This window comes from Lutra lutra, chromosome 1, assembly GCF_902655055.1.
Source record: "Lutra lutra chromosome 1, mLutLut1.2, whole genome shotgun sequence".
In the NCBI taxonomy this organism is placed as follows: domain Eukaryota; kingdom Metazoa; phylum Chordata; class Mammalia; order Carnivora; family Mustelidae; genus Lutra; species Lutra lutra.
Window position 1 is genome coordinate 70,281,421 of NC_062278.1, and position 14,886 is coordinate 70,296,306.

The following is a 14,886-nucleotide window of genomic DNA, read 5'->3' on the forward strand; positions in this document are numbered from 1 at the left end:
AAAACTACTTTGCTTTAACTCAAATGCATCGAGGGGAATCATAGACATGCATGTAAAATCAAGTGACACATATAATCTAATTATGTTTAAGCAACAAAGTGGAAAGGGTATTTCAATTGGCATAATGGTGACTTTGACAGCAAGCTGTAGTAATTTTTTAAAGACGTTATTTATTTATTTATTTATTTAACACAGAGAGATGGAGAGAGGATGAGAGGAAGCACAAGCAGGGGAAGCTGTAGGCAGAGGAAGAAGCAGACTCCCTGGGGAGCTGACACAGGACTCGATCCCAGGACCCCGGGATCATGACCTGAGCCGAAGGCAGATGCTTAAGTGACTGAGCCACCCATGACCGCCCCCCCCCCCTTTTTTAGTCATCTCTACAGGCTCAAACTTATGACCCTGAGGTCAAATGTTGCAAGCTCCACCCACTCAGTAAGCTAGACACCCTGAGCTGTAGTAATTTCAATTTCAGCCGCCGGCTTTTTTTCTCAGAACTTCCCCCATTCCACTCTGATGCCTGAGGTCACTTTTGTAGAGCAGTGACATCTCCAGGTATCTACCTAGCAGCTGACTCTGGGGCATCACCAACCCTGCTTCTGTTATCTGTCTGGCTGTCGAGGCCTCACTACACACATCAATGTTGCCTTGCTTTCTGGGCTGGCTAACTCTTAGTGCTGGTGCTATATGGGACTCTACAGCCATGGAACTCCAGAATTTGTGAACAAAACAACAACAGCATAGAATACTCCAGAAAATAAAATATAGATATATAATACATATATTTATATATAAATAAAATATAATAAATATATTTGTATATTTATAAATAATTAAAATTTTAAAATAAAATTTATAGATAAATTTTATAAATATAAAATAATTTATATATTTATATAAACATAAATTTATGATTTATAAATTTATAAATAAAATATATTTATATAAAAATAAAATATAAATATAAATATAAATATAATTGGGTAATTGACTAAAAAAGAAGTCTAGAGCCACTAAAACATTAATGAAATAACACAGGCACTACTTACGCAGGTGGGCTATCGCCACAATATTTTCCAATTCTTTTAGCGTCATTGATTTCTCCACCGTTGAACACAGCCACAAAATCATACCGGCAATAGTTGTCACGCTCAACATCAAACTTCTCAAATTTTAATTCTATAAGCTTTAGAGAAAGCACAACATTAGAAATATCAAGATAGCACTGAGGAATAATCTCAAATGGGAATCTTCCTCTCCCCAGATCTGCAAGATTTTCCTTGGTAAAGAATGTGTTCATTCTGTTTGAATTATTTGTTTCTTATTGTTTTCATATTTCTTCTCTAATTAACAAAACTGTGGTATTTTTTATTTTAATAATTCCAAAAGATCAATCTTTTTTTTTTTTTAAAGATTTTATTTATTTATTTGACAGAGAGAAATCACAAGTAGGCAGAGAGAGAGAGGAGGAAGCAGGCTCCCCGCTGAACAGAAAGCCCAATGTGGGGCTCGAACCCAGGACCTTGGATCATGACCTGAGCCGAAGGCAGCAGCTTAACCCACTGAGCCACCCAGGCGCCCCCCAAAAGATCAATCTTAATTAAGATCTTACACTTGAGAGATCTGTTCACCTACAGTTACAAATGAATGGGAACACCATGTAACCCTAACAACCTATGTTAAGAACATAACTGGATACGTGTTGGAGTGGGAAGCAGAGGTATATACCAACTTCATTCTTCTCCTCTGACATGTCCCCTATGTTAGAGTGTGTTGAGGTGTGGTGTATGTGTTATGTATTTGGGTAGGTGAGATGCTGGACAGAGTTGCTCCTCTTTCAAGGGAAGGAGAATGATATTCCTATTATATGTAAGAAGATAAATTCTTTAGGACCAGAGATTCAGGAAGTAGAGATTGACTGTGAGTCTTCCTGAAGTTTGTTTGAAACGTGTGCCTACTGAGTTGAGCACAGCCTACTTGATGATGTGGTTGATTTTTGAAGAGGCTGCTTGAGAGCACTGATAAACAAAGTCAGTGATGGATTTCTTAAGTATTAGTTTTTTGTACTAGTACCAGTAATAGTATCCTTAAGTTATTCAAGTCAATAGGAAGTTTTGTTTTAATAGGCAACGTTCCCCTCACAAGCAGATTTCCAGGCACCTCCAATTTGTGAATCAAAGGAAATCTCACTGGGTTCATCAATTCCCACGGTACCCAGATAGCTGGTTCTACGCAAGTGGGCAGGCAACCCTCCCTGCTGCTTAGAGAAGATAATGGGCCTTAATTTCTGTTAGGACAGGCCGTAGTTATTAGCTAAAGGAGACTCACACACAATATTTGGATGAAGATGGTAACAGCAACAGCACGACAGAGGGACCAGTGGTAAATTTTGGCTTTGAACATAATCGTCACATATCTACATATTTACCCACCTTTAAAAAGTCAGCACCAGTTATGGCTGAATAACAGCTTATTCATATTTAGCACTGTTTTAAATTATATTAAAATATTTCCTCTTTGGGTCCAATAATTTCTCACCGGTTAGTAATAAAATGTTTTCCAGATTATTAAAAATTGCCTGAATTTTCTCTACTTAGAATTTAGTCACATAATAACTTTTGGAGAAAGGATTAAAAATAAGTAAATAAAAAGGAGAATAAAGGGGAAAGCTATGATTAAAAAAATGAAAATAAGTCTTTAACTTATGCTCATAGATTTGCACAGAAAGTACTTAGGACTTAATCTTCCCATTATATTCTTCTTTGACAGTGCTTCCATGATTTCAGGCATGAAATGCAATAGTCATTAAAAATTACTTGGCTGGGGGCGCCTGGGTGGCTCACTGGGTTAAAGCCTCTGCCTTCAGCTCAGGTTATTATCCCAGGGTCCTGGGATCGACCCGCATCGGGCTCTCTGCTTGGCAGGGAGCCTGCTTCCTCCTCTCTCTCTGCCTGCCTCTCTGCCTACTTGTGATCTCTGTCTGTCAAATAAAATCTTAAAAAAAAAAAAAAACAAAAAAACCCAAACTTGGCTGAAGCCAAAAATCACATTAGTAAAATGAAAGCCAAATTTAAGTTTAAATAATCAAAGAGATGAACAATGGAAAAAAGATGCTGAATTGTAATCTGCAAGGATAACTAGGCTGAATTTATTTAGGCTAATTAATACATTTCCAAATGTCACAGAGAGAAAAATGACCAGCACAATCTCAAGAATTATATAATGGAGGGGCACCTGGGTGGCTCAGTGGATTAAGCCTCTGCCTTTGGCTCAGGTCATGATCTCGGGGTCCTGTGATCAAGCCCCATGTTGGGCTCCTGCTCAGCAGAAGCCTGCTTCTCCCTTTCCCAGTCCCTCTGTTTGTGTTTCCTCTCTAGCTGTCTCTCTCTGTCAAATAAATAAAACCTTAAAAAAAAAAAGAATTACATAATAGCTTAAATATCAAGAAATGTGATTTTTAAGTGTTAAACTATTAAAAAGTTCAATAAATTTGTAGAATCTTTCATCATTAAGTAAATGACCATATTTTTATTCTTGAAAATAAAACTGGGTTTGGAGATTATGATCAAAGTGTGTGTGTGTGTGTGTGTGTGTGTGTGTGTGTGTGTGTGTATGAGAGAAAGAGAGAGTGAGTTCCAATCACTAACTTGCATGGTATATTTGCCTGAATAATTTTCCATTAAAAAATCAGTATATGACAAATAGTATTTGTGTAAGTCATACAAAAGATCAGCTTAGAAAATTTTTTAAAGACTTATTTATTTGTTTTAGAGAGAGAGAAAGAGCATGTGTGCACACACGAGTGGAGGGGCAGAAGGAGAAAATTCCCTGCTGAGTAGGAAGTCTGAGGCCTCCATCACAGGAACCTGAGATCATGACCTGAACCAGAATCAAGAATGGATTGCTGAACCAACTGAGCCACTCGGGTGCCTAGAAAAGTTTTTTTTAGACAGTATCATAACACTCACCCTCTAGTGTTTGAGTAAAGTCTGTAGTGTTTATAACAATAATTTTTTAAAAGTTATTTTCCCAAGTCCACAAAGTAGACTTGGTCTATTCCCATGCTAAGTTTTGTCCTGCAATTCATATCTGAAAGTGGTTCCCAGAAATGGTAAAATTTCATATAACCACAAACTAATAAGCACTGGAAAACCAGACCTTCTCTGTTGGTTGTTTTACAGCAATGAATGAAGTTATTTGTGGGGAACCTCAATAAATTTTATATTAAACAACAACCAAAAAAAAAAAAAATACCCGCAAGGCAGATTAGCCTTCAGACTCGTTCTCTGAGGGGAAGATGTGGTGTGCCTGCCTCGGCTCTGTCCAGGTGAAGGCATCACAGTTCATCTGCCACGTGAACAAATGGTGACCTGAAACCTACATGTACTTGGGGATTCCAATCCTCCCATACTCAGTCACTGCTGTTTATAACACCTTCCCCAGGGTTCAGAAATCTCACAGGGATTTGCTTACTATTTGTATTGAAATTTGAAAATCATATTTATATACTAGGAAATTAAATGCACAACTTTTGTAAGTCAAATAGTGCAAAAGCAATTTTAATCTGGGTCTTTGTATGAAAAGATACCTGCGTCCAGCAGGGTCTTCCTCACCCTGCATGCTAAGCTCTTGAGAGATGGGCCCCTTGCATCATCTAAGCAATTCACACATGCATGCTTTCTTCATGTTTTTAGGGAATCTTACCTGATTCTTTGGGGCTACAATGTGCCACACACAAGTGACTCCTGCAGGGTAATCTCGGTCTGGCCAGTTGGGGGTTTTAAAAGAGCCAGAAGGTCTTTCAAGGCGTCCTCCACAATACCGATCCCCTGAATTTTTAAAGTATGAAAAAAAAATCCAGGTTATGGCAATGCAACTATAAGAAGACTGGGATTTAGAATATTGGTAACAATACAGTGAATAAAGCCAATGGCAGAAGCTCTTCAATTTTTTCCTAAAACATGGTTACACAGCCTCCTCCTCCCCCCACCCCACCCCCACCAGCCACACACTGAATGATCTCTGTTACCTGACCTATCACATGAGCACAAGAGAACACAGGAGTGGAGTCAGGCCTATAGCTTCTTTTCTTTCTGTTTTTTTGGGCAAGTGAAGACAAGACAAGGGCATGAAACATTCAGAAATCATGCTGGCTCAACAAATCATAAAGATTTTAAAGAACCTTCATGACAGAGGTGTTTATTAATAGGATTAAAATGCATGCCCACGGACAAAATTTGAATGTGTTGGCAGAGAATACTCTCATTACCAGAAAACTCTATATGCTATGCATCTTTAATAATCTTTAAATCTTTAATAATTTTAAGAACAGATTTTGTTTGTAAAAAGTGTTTATAAATTTTCAGCAATACAAAAGAGCATCAAAGAAAATTACCCCAAATCCAACCACCTAAAACTAACCACAATTAATATTTGAGAAACATCATTTCAGACATCTCCATGCATATATACTGATGGGTCAACAGGAAAAATTTCAGGACAATATATATATATTTTAAAAATTTTATTTATTTGACAGAGCGAGGGAGATAGTGAGAGCAGGAACAGAAGCAGGGGGAGTAGGAGAGGGATAGCAGGCTTCCCGTAGAGCAGAGAGCCTGATGTGGGGCTCGATTCCAGGACCCTGAGATCATGACCTGAGCCAAAGGCAGAGGCTTAATGACTGAGCCACCCAGGTGCCCCAAAACAGTATTTTAATACAAAGTTCTAAATTTAATTTTATTTGAATTAAACTAACAAAAACTGAACTGAAACTAAGAGAACTTAATATATTTTATATTATTTCTTTCACACAGAAGATAATCATTCTTAAAAGGCATCTCTAAGAAAATGCACTATAACAATTGAGGCTGGATAATTTCTAAAACTTTTTATCATGGAAAATTTCAAGTAGATACAAAGTAAATAGAATAATATAATGAGCTTCTATGTATCCGTCACCCAATTTCAACAATTAATTATCATTCTACTGTTCTTTTTATTAATACCATTATCCAATCCCCACCACCTGCTTTATTATTAGAGATTTCAGGGAGGTAAATTCATGTACTGTGAAATGCACAAATATTAGCTGTACTAATTTGAAAAATTAATCTCCTTGTGTTAGCCACACTCCTGTGACCATACAGAATCCATTTCCCACCAAATTCCTGTATTCCTTCCCAGTCGGCCAACTCTTCACACCACTTTTCTGAAAAATTTTACCTTAGATTAGTTTTATTCTAGTGCTTCCCAAACATGGACTCATGTACTGTGGATTCTTCTGCATCTGGCTTCCCCTGCACGGTGTCTGAGATGCATTCATGTTGCCGTTTGTATTCATAGTTTGTTGTTTTACTCTGCTGGGTGATTGCGGGTGTGGAAACACAATTTGTCTCCCTCTTCTTCTGCTGGACATTCCTTTGGGTGTTTCCAGTTCAGGCTATTGTGAGTGAAGCTGCTGTGAACTGTTTTGTACATATCTCTTTGTGGACATGCATTTTCATTTTTCTTGCACAAGTACCCAGGAAAGCAATTCCTGGGCCAAGAATAGCTGTCAATGTTTAATTTCAGAAGAAACACGAATGATTCCCCGCTGCAGCATTTTGTACGTCTCCAGGTACGAGCACTTTGGTCGTACTTTGACGATGTCAGTTATTTTTGCCAATCTGGTGGGTTTGTAACGGTTCCTCAGGGTGGTTTTAAAAATTTTATTTTTATTTATTTGACAGAGAGAGAGATCACAAGTAGGCAGAGAGGCAGGCAGTGATGGGGAAGCAGGCTCCCTGCTGAGCAGAGAGCTCGATTCGGGGCTTGATGTGGGGCTCGATGCGGGGCTCGATCCCAGGACCCTGAGATCATGACCTGAGTTGAAGGCAGATGCTTAATGACTGAGCCACCCAGGCATCCCAGTAGTCTTTTATATTTACAATTTCCAGTGGCTGCCAATCCTAATACCTTTGTGTTACCCTGTGGGACCATTTCCCTTCAACTTGAGGAACTTCCTTCAATATTTCTTAGGATGCAAGAAATGTCCTTAATCCACTTTCATTTCTAAAGACCAGGTATATAATTCTGGGCTGATAGTTTTACTCCAGCTACTTCAAGAACGCTGCTCTACTGCCTTCTGGCTTCTACTGTTTCTAATGAAAAGAAAGCCATCCTTCACACCATCTTTCCCTTGTATGTGATTTGATTTCCATCTCACTAATTTTAAAACTTTCTCTTTATATTTAAAGTTCTGCAATTTTGATGTTCCTCAGTGTGGCTTTTTAAAAATTTATCCTGTTTGGGGTTTGTTGATCTTCTTGGCTCTATAAAATTAACATTCTTCAATGAATGTGGGTGGCTTCAAGCCATTTTTTCTTCAGACATTTTTCCTGTCCTACTTGACATTGCCTCACTCTCTTGGGCTCTTTTTCTTTAATCTTTTTCCTCCTGGTTCTTCAGATTGGGTCATTTCTATGTAGATCCATTGACTCTTCTGCCCACCAGGTAAATTTTTAAATTTCAGATTCTGTCTCTTTCAGTTCTAGAATTGCTCTTTTATTCCTTTTTTGTTTGTTTGTTTGTTTATAGTTTCATAGTTCTGTTTCTCTTCTGAAATTCTCAGTTTGTTTACTTACGACACATCTGTTTCCCTTGAAGTCCTTACGCATAGTTACAATAGTTCCTTTAAGTGCTTGTCTGCTAACTGCCACATCTGAGTTATCCTGGGACTGGTTTTTTTTTTTTTTTTAAGATTTTATTTATTTATTTGACACAGAGAGATAACAAGTTGGCAGAGAGGCAGGCAGAGAGAGAGAGAGAGGGAAGCAGGCTCCCCGCTGAGCAGAGAGCCTGATTCGGGGCTCGATCCCAGGACTATGGGATCACGACCCGAGCCGAGGGCAGAGGCTTAACCCACTGAGCCACCCAGGTGCCCCCTGGGACTGGTTTTTACTGACTGCTTTTCCTCTTGAATATAGACACACTTTTCTGGTTTTACCACATAGATACTGGATATTATGAATGATACCTTACAGAGACTCTAGATTCTGTTGTGTTCGTGTGAAAAAGGATTTGGGTTCCAGCAGGCATTTCACTTGCCTAGACTCAAGCTCACGGTGGGTCTTCCTGGCTGCACAGCAGCTGTAATCTCTGTTCACTTTCACCTTTCAGCTGATGCTTTTGTGACGGGTCAGCTGGACTCCCCTCTATATACACAGAGTTTGGCTGTCACCCAAAGAGAGATCTCGGTGGATTTTACATGTACGTTCTGTGCCTCAGTTTCTCTGTAGCTCCCAGCCAGCATTTCCTCTCAAACATTCTGGCTGCTCTTGTCAGCCCCAGAGCCTGTTCCCTGACATCTCCAACCGAAATGCAGCGCAACAACCTAAAGCAAGAGCAGACTAGGAAATGCCCTCCAGGAAAAGGCCGCATATTTAACAGATCTTGCCCAATCTTATCTCTTCAGGGTAGACGTTTCTACTCATCAGTGCTCATATGTACTGACATGAAAACACCCAATATGTAGTTCTTAAGTGAAAAAAAAAATTGTGAAATAATATGAATGTATGATCCCACTTAGATTTTTAAAAAGCTACTGCAGAATTGTACCTAGAAAGGGATGGCAATCACCGACCACGTCTCTTTCCAAGATGGGACTATAATGGAGTGAAGGGATATGTTTTGATATCTGTATGTGTGTATGTGTATGTAAGCTTCATATTTTTACTCCAGGAATTTCTATATTTGAATTTTGATAAGAATCACATGGGCTTTAAAAAAAGAGACTTTTTTGAAAAAAATAATAAAAATAAAATAAAATAATAAATAATAAGTATTATAATAAATGCTATATATTAAATATAAATAATAATAAATAATATACAATTATAATAAATAAATAAATAAAATTTAAAAAGAGACTTTTTTGAATGGTCTCTTGGTGGTTCAACAGCATTTATTAGCTCTGCCTGAGAAGAACTGCTCTTCAACTTTAGGCTAAAGGAGTAAACACATACAAAGAGCCTGGGACAGAGGCTCAGCCAGGCACAGGAGGCACCCACTAACCCGTAAGCCATTATTACCGCCGTGATTGCTATTATGTGGAAACACTACCTCTTTCGTTTGGTTCAGCAGCAGAGAACATGGCCATGAAGCCATTCCCAGCCGTGTTGGCATCGGAAATCATCTGCACCATCATCTTGTTACCGCTGGACACAAGGGCTCCAGGCCGGAACGTGCCACAGAAGCGCCCGATACGCTGGCCATTGGTGTGACCATTGTACACGTCTACAAAGTCATAGCGGCACAGGTTGTCACTCTCCAGATCTATGAATCGGAAATTAAGAACTACCACTTTTCCTTCAGGAACCTGGAGAGAAATTACCAATTGGAAAACCATGTTATGAAAACAGTATCTGAAGTCTTCCCATCTAGCCTGAAGTGAGCAGATTAAAATATAATATACCCAAGACGATGTTTTTCCTCCCACAAATCTGAACTAACCCAGAAAAGGTTTTCTACCATAATGAATTCCTAATAAAATATAAGTATTTATTGTCTTTTGACAAATGCTACAATTCATGAGGGAACACAATCTTATTCCTAGAGAGTTTATCTCAACAAAGTTGCAAAATGTTGGGTTAGTCTTAAAATTTGTAAGTCACTGCTTACAAAGAATACCAGTTCTGACTGGACCTTAGCAACCCCATTTGCAATTTGTAAAACACCATGGCACCCAGAGATATTGCTTGGCAAAGAAATATTTGAAATAGCATTCATCACAAATAATACAACAGGATAATCTCAATATGTAGAATACTCCTATCAAGTTGGGATTGGCAATTGTGCAGTTAATTTACAGATCCTGGGTCCTGAAAAATGCAGATCAACTCTTTATCCTGATGACGCTGAGTAATTACCGAATCATCTCTTCTCAGAATCACTGAGTTTTTGTTTTCCGCATGGAAACTTTATATACCAGGTGTCCTTGAAACACAATGCACTGATGAAAAAGTTGAGTTTTCACTTCCTTATACAACTTTCTTCACCTAATTTCCTCCATAGAATTCTTATGATGCTTCCCTCCTTGTTCCCTGAACAGGCAGAAAAAATGGCTACAAAAGCATTTGGCAGGATTCTAACAAAAGCCCCATTTCTTTTCCAGTGCACACTATCTTTTAATTTACTCATCCAAGCATTTGATCATAAAGTCTCACAACCAGATGCATTTTATCTTTTCAACTTGATGAGCTCTCCACTGTATGACGTAAGAATTTCATTTTACAGATGACAAAAAGTCAGTGATTTGAAAGACAAACCCACTACAGCCAACGGTAGTTGGTTTATATTCATCTTAAGTAATTATCTCCTATTCAAGGGTCAATAGATGCTTTAACATAAACGTGGCTTCCTATACTGGTGAGTTCAGTGCCATAGTTTGTTGTTTTTTTTTTCCCCTGTGATAAGAAGCAGTGTTTCAGTACTATTTGCCTTTGGTGTCAAAGACATATACACCCCATGGCAAAAACCGTAGTGCAGGAGTCTCAAAAGGATATTTTGGCTTTGTCATGGCTGTATTCTAATTGCTAGGAGCTTATCTTAATAGTGTATTAGAAGTTCCAAAGCCACAGTCTATGAAGCTGATAGCACAAAATGCATTTTAACTTTTAAACATTCTCACTGCGATAGTTCTTGGAGAACTCCTCTGGGTTTTTTTGTTGTATTTATTTTTTTGCATGCAATCTCTAGTTAGCCTATGATCAGAAAATTACAAAAATGTGACGCCACATCTGTAATCGTAAATATAAGCTATCAATCACTGAAAAGTTTCCAGCCCCAAAAAAACCCAAAACTGTTCTGAGCTACATTAATTTAATGTTGGTTGTCCCTGCATGAAGAGGGACTGTGTAAATGTGTAGATAAACTGTATGGAGGGTAATTCAAAGCTCTGAGACTCTTCCACGTACAGAGTGAGTAAAAAAGGGAAGAGGTGTAAGGATTGACCCCTGGGGGACTCTGATGCCATCGGGTCTTCCAGATACGGTCAAACTGAGTTAGGAAGTAGGACACAATCAGAAGTCTGTGGTGCCCAGAAGCCAAGTGAAAAGAGTGCGTTCAAGGAGGAAGAAGTCTGCTGAGTTAGGAGTGGCTGCTGAGTCAAGGAAGATGACTGCAAGATGGCCACTGGGTTTATCAACCAGAAGTCTCTGGTTGGTGGAGCAGTAGGGATAAAGCCTGGTAAGAGAAAGATCAAGAGAAAATGGGTGAGAGGAATAGGGACAAAGTTTTCAAGGAGCTTTGCTGGAAAGATGAACAGAGTAATAGGTGGGTAGCTGGAAGAGGGGGTGGGGGTCAAGGCAGGATAGTTAAAATGGGCTCTATTAAGACTCATTTGCATGCCAATGGGAATAATTCCACAGAGAGGGCAAAACTGATAAAGTAGGAAAGAGATAGAGTTGCTGGAGAAATGGCATTGGGTAGGCAAGGGAAAATTTGCTCTAAGGCACAGATGGGGGGGGAGGGTCAGCCTTCCAAAGGAGCATGGACTGTTGTGCCTAGAGAGAGGAGGGAAGGCACCTGCAGGTGGGGTTGTAGGTGAGGCTGTGAGAGCAGATGAAATTTTTCTTCTGTGAAATAGGAAACAAGGTCATCAGCAGCAAACATGGATGTGAGAGGAGCTATCACGAGCCTGGGAGCAGAGGAGAGGTGTGTAAATGGATTAAGGAAGTGTAGCAGGAGTGTCAGGAGTGCTGAGAGCTCGCTTGAGGCAAATAAACCAAAAGTGAGGCCTCTTTGCATGGTCGTGGTTCCCCCCAGCCACACACAGTCCCCGGGTGAAGATGCAGAGCAGGTGGAGGGCTGGACTTAAGCAGCAGAGCATGGGAGGTTGGTGGAGTGGGTAAGTTTGCCAAGCAAGGACTATGGAGGGAGGGAGAGCCAAGAGAGTTGAGAACATAGGCAGGGGAATGACCATAATGATGGGCCATGGCATCTAAGCTGGGGAAGGACAGAAACCTTGAATCAGTAGGGTGAGGGCAGTAACAACCTAGGTTGTGGTGGAGACAGGACAATGCAATGGAAGTGGGTGGCCGAGGAACAATGGAGGATAAGCTTATGGAGGATGGGAGCTGCAAGACCCAACAGGATCCCCCATGTAGGCACCCAAATTACTATGAATTATGACAAGGAAGAGTGTTGAAGACAGTGGCAGCGAGCCAGGGGCTAAAATTTTTAAGAAATGAGGAAAACTGCCCTAGGGATTTTCTACAACAAGATGAGCAAAGAGGGGAAGAGGAGGGCAGAGTCTTGTTTCACTTGCAAGTTCTCAGTTCTTTGGCGCTAAGAAAGCTCTGCTGATTCCTTTCTGTGGTCAAGCTGGATACTCATTTCCAATGGGATAAAGCAGCATTTGTTCGGCAATAGAAACGAGATTAAGTCACTGAAATTTTGAACACCTGCTGATCCCAACAACATCCCCTGGCAAAAACTCTTTTGAAGGAAGGATGCAGAAATTGGTTGGTATCAGTTGTGGGTCTACTGTAACCAGAAACAAACGCCATTTTGCACCGAAGGCCAAGGGCAATCTGTTGCAGGTGAGATGCATACTTCAGGGAACCCTTTCACGACCACACAACAGCTGTTCTTCATTTTAATGTGAGTAATCAAGATTGTCTGGAGCCCTCCCATGTGAACTTTGCTTAGAGCTCCTAGAGGGTCATTCTAAAGGACTTTGTAAAGCATATTCTTCAAAGGTGACCTCTCCACTTGAAGAATCTACAGTCTATACTCTTGATTTTCCTTTGTTAAGGATATTAAAAGAACAAATGTATATATATAATATATATATGATAGAGTAATATAACAAACACCTAGGTACCAGCCATCCAGAACTAATTATTGTTAACATTTTGGCAACACATTTTTAATGTCTCTTTTAATAAAATAAATACAAGTTTTCAGATAAAATGAGGTTTATCATCCCCATCCCAAGACCCATTTCCCCCTCCTTTCTCAGAAGGGACCACTGTCATAAATTCAGTGGGTTTCCTTCTGTGCCATTCAAAATACTTTTGTATAAATATGTCTGTATTCATGCCAAATACATGGTTGTGTTTTTGTGTCTGTATTAAAAATTAATGAAGATGGGATAATGCTCTACATATTCTCCAGCCTGGGCATCCTTGAGTTTTCTGGGTGAGGAAGAAGAGAAGGGGGAGAAATAAAAATAAAAACAAAACCACCAGGGGATACCTGGATGGCTCAGTTGGTTAAGTGGCCAACTCTTGATTTCGGCTCAGGTCATGATCTCGGAATCCTGAGACTGAGCCCAGGTTCCACGCTCAGTGTGGAGTCTGCTTAAGACTTCTCTCCCTCTCCCTCTCCCTCTGCCCCTCCCCCTGCTTGTGCCTCTCCCTGTGCCCCTGCCCCTCTCTCTCCCCAAAATAAATAAATAAATCTTAAAAAACAAAAACTCATAGGCCCTTCACAAGCTATTCCTTCTGTCTAGAATACTTTCCCACTTCTGCCCTTCTTTCACTGATGTTGAGGGTCTCAGTTTCAAGGTCACCTCTTCTTGGAGGCACTCCCAGACCCCAGCTCCTCCTCCCACGATGGGCTCTGCCCAGTGAGCTACCTGCCCCTTGTCCCTGAGCATGAGGGACACTCAACCCACCTACTCCCTCACTGTCTATTCTCCCTGAAAGATGGAGCTCTAAGAGGCAAGGCTCCCTCCTGCCTTGGTCACTGCTGCATCCCAGCTACTGGACAGCGTATGTCCCCAAGCAGAGGGGTCTCATGAAGACATGTTAAGTGAATGAATCTGCCAGGTGCTCAAAGGAACACCAGCTTCTTTGCACAAACCCTGAACAAGGCACCTACTAGGCAGCCCCACCTCTTGTGTCCTAGTATCTCCTACCCCCAGGAGCAGCAGAGTTCCAGAAGGCTGCTCTCCTTTCTAGGTCATTCTTTACAAACAAAAGAAGATGCAGATCTTTTGGGAAACCTTATATTTCAAATCTGCTGGGATGCTAATACTTAATGCAGAAACTCCATTAAGATGCTTTTTTTGGTGGCAATGGAGAAAAAGCTGCTGTTCTGTGAGATTAGATAGACCAGGGGATTCATTATCTGCCTGTAGAAAAACAATTCTATATTCATGCTTTTCCCTGTCAACAGCTGAGTCCGTGTGGGCCAAAGCCTCGTTCATGCTGCAACCATGACCTCAGCTCACCCCACAGCCCCTGGGATGTCCTTACTGTCACTGGCCAACATGCCAAGTGCGGGAGCTGCTGCCAGAGAACCAATAGGGGAAGTACATTTTAAGCTGATGGTTTGCATTTTCAGGATCCTGGGAGCAAAATGCAAAGAGGGCAGCCTCTTTTGTACGGAATCGATTTCTGTAGAAATGGTAATTCTCCTTCGTGTCTGCAGCTTTTCTTCCCCCAACACACCATTTACTAATTTGAGCCAAAAGATCTGTTTCTGCAGCATGTCTGATTTTTTTTTTTAAAGCCATTGTTTTAATCTCCTAAAACTGTCCTCCTCCACAAACAGACCTTTGGAACTACATGCTCTAAAATACAAGGCCGCCTTTTATGTACATGAAGTTCAAGAGGTGTGCACCTTGGTGTCATCTCACATACCCCCCAAATGCAATGCAGAGAAATTTCCGTGCAAACTATGCACCAATATTTGGCTCTATTTCGGGGGAGGGGGACCCGCTGTGGAGGGGATAAACCAGAAGCTTACAAAAGCTTATTCATGTATATTCTTTGTATATTTAAATACTTTGTATATTTAGATATCTTTAGAGGGAATCTTATAAATGTTTAGAAAATAAAACATACATTTTCATTAATGGAAACATGTGATATTTTGAAAATTCTGGGTGGGGGGAGA

The 14,886-nt window shown here is 40.3% G+C and overlaps 1 protein-coding gene across 2 annotated transcripts in view; it reads right to left on the reverse strand.

The window, feature by feature from the left end:
* The window catches only part of PCOLCE2 (procollagen C-endopeptidase enhancer 2), a 64,601-nt gene that overhangs the window by 17,772 nt on the left and 31,943 nt on the right, over positions 1–14,886 (reverse strand). For both annotated transcript variants that reach the window (XM_047726978.1, XM_047726985.1), the window contains 3 exons: positions 9,103–9,358; positions 4,705–4,829; positions 1,050–1,186 (listed from right to left, as the gene is read on the reverse strand). In XM_047726978.1, coding sequence (XP_047582934.1) covers positions 1,050–1,186; positions 4,705–4,829; positions 9,103–9,358 — 518 coding nt within the window. The remainder of the gene's footprint in view (positions 1–1,049; positions 1,187–4,704; positions 4,830–9,102; positions 9,359–14,886) is intronic.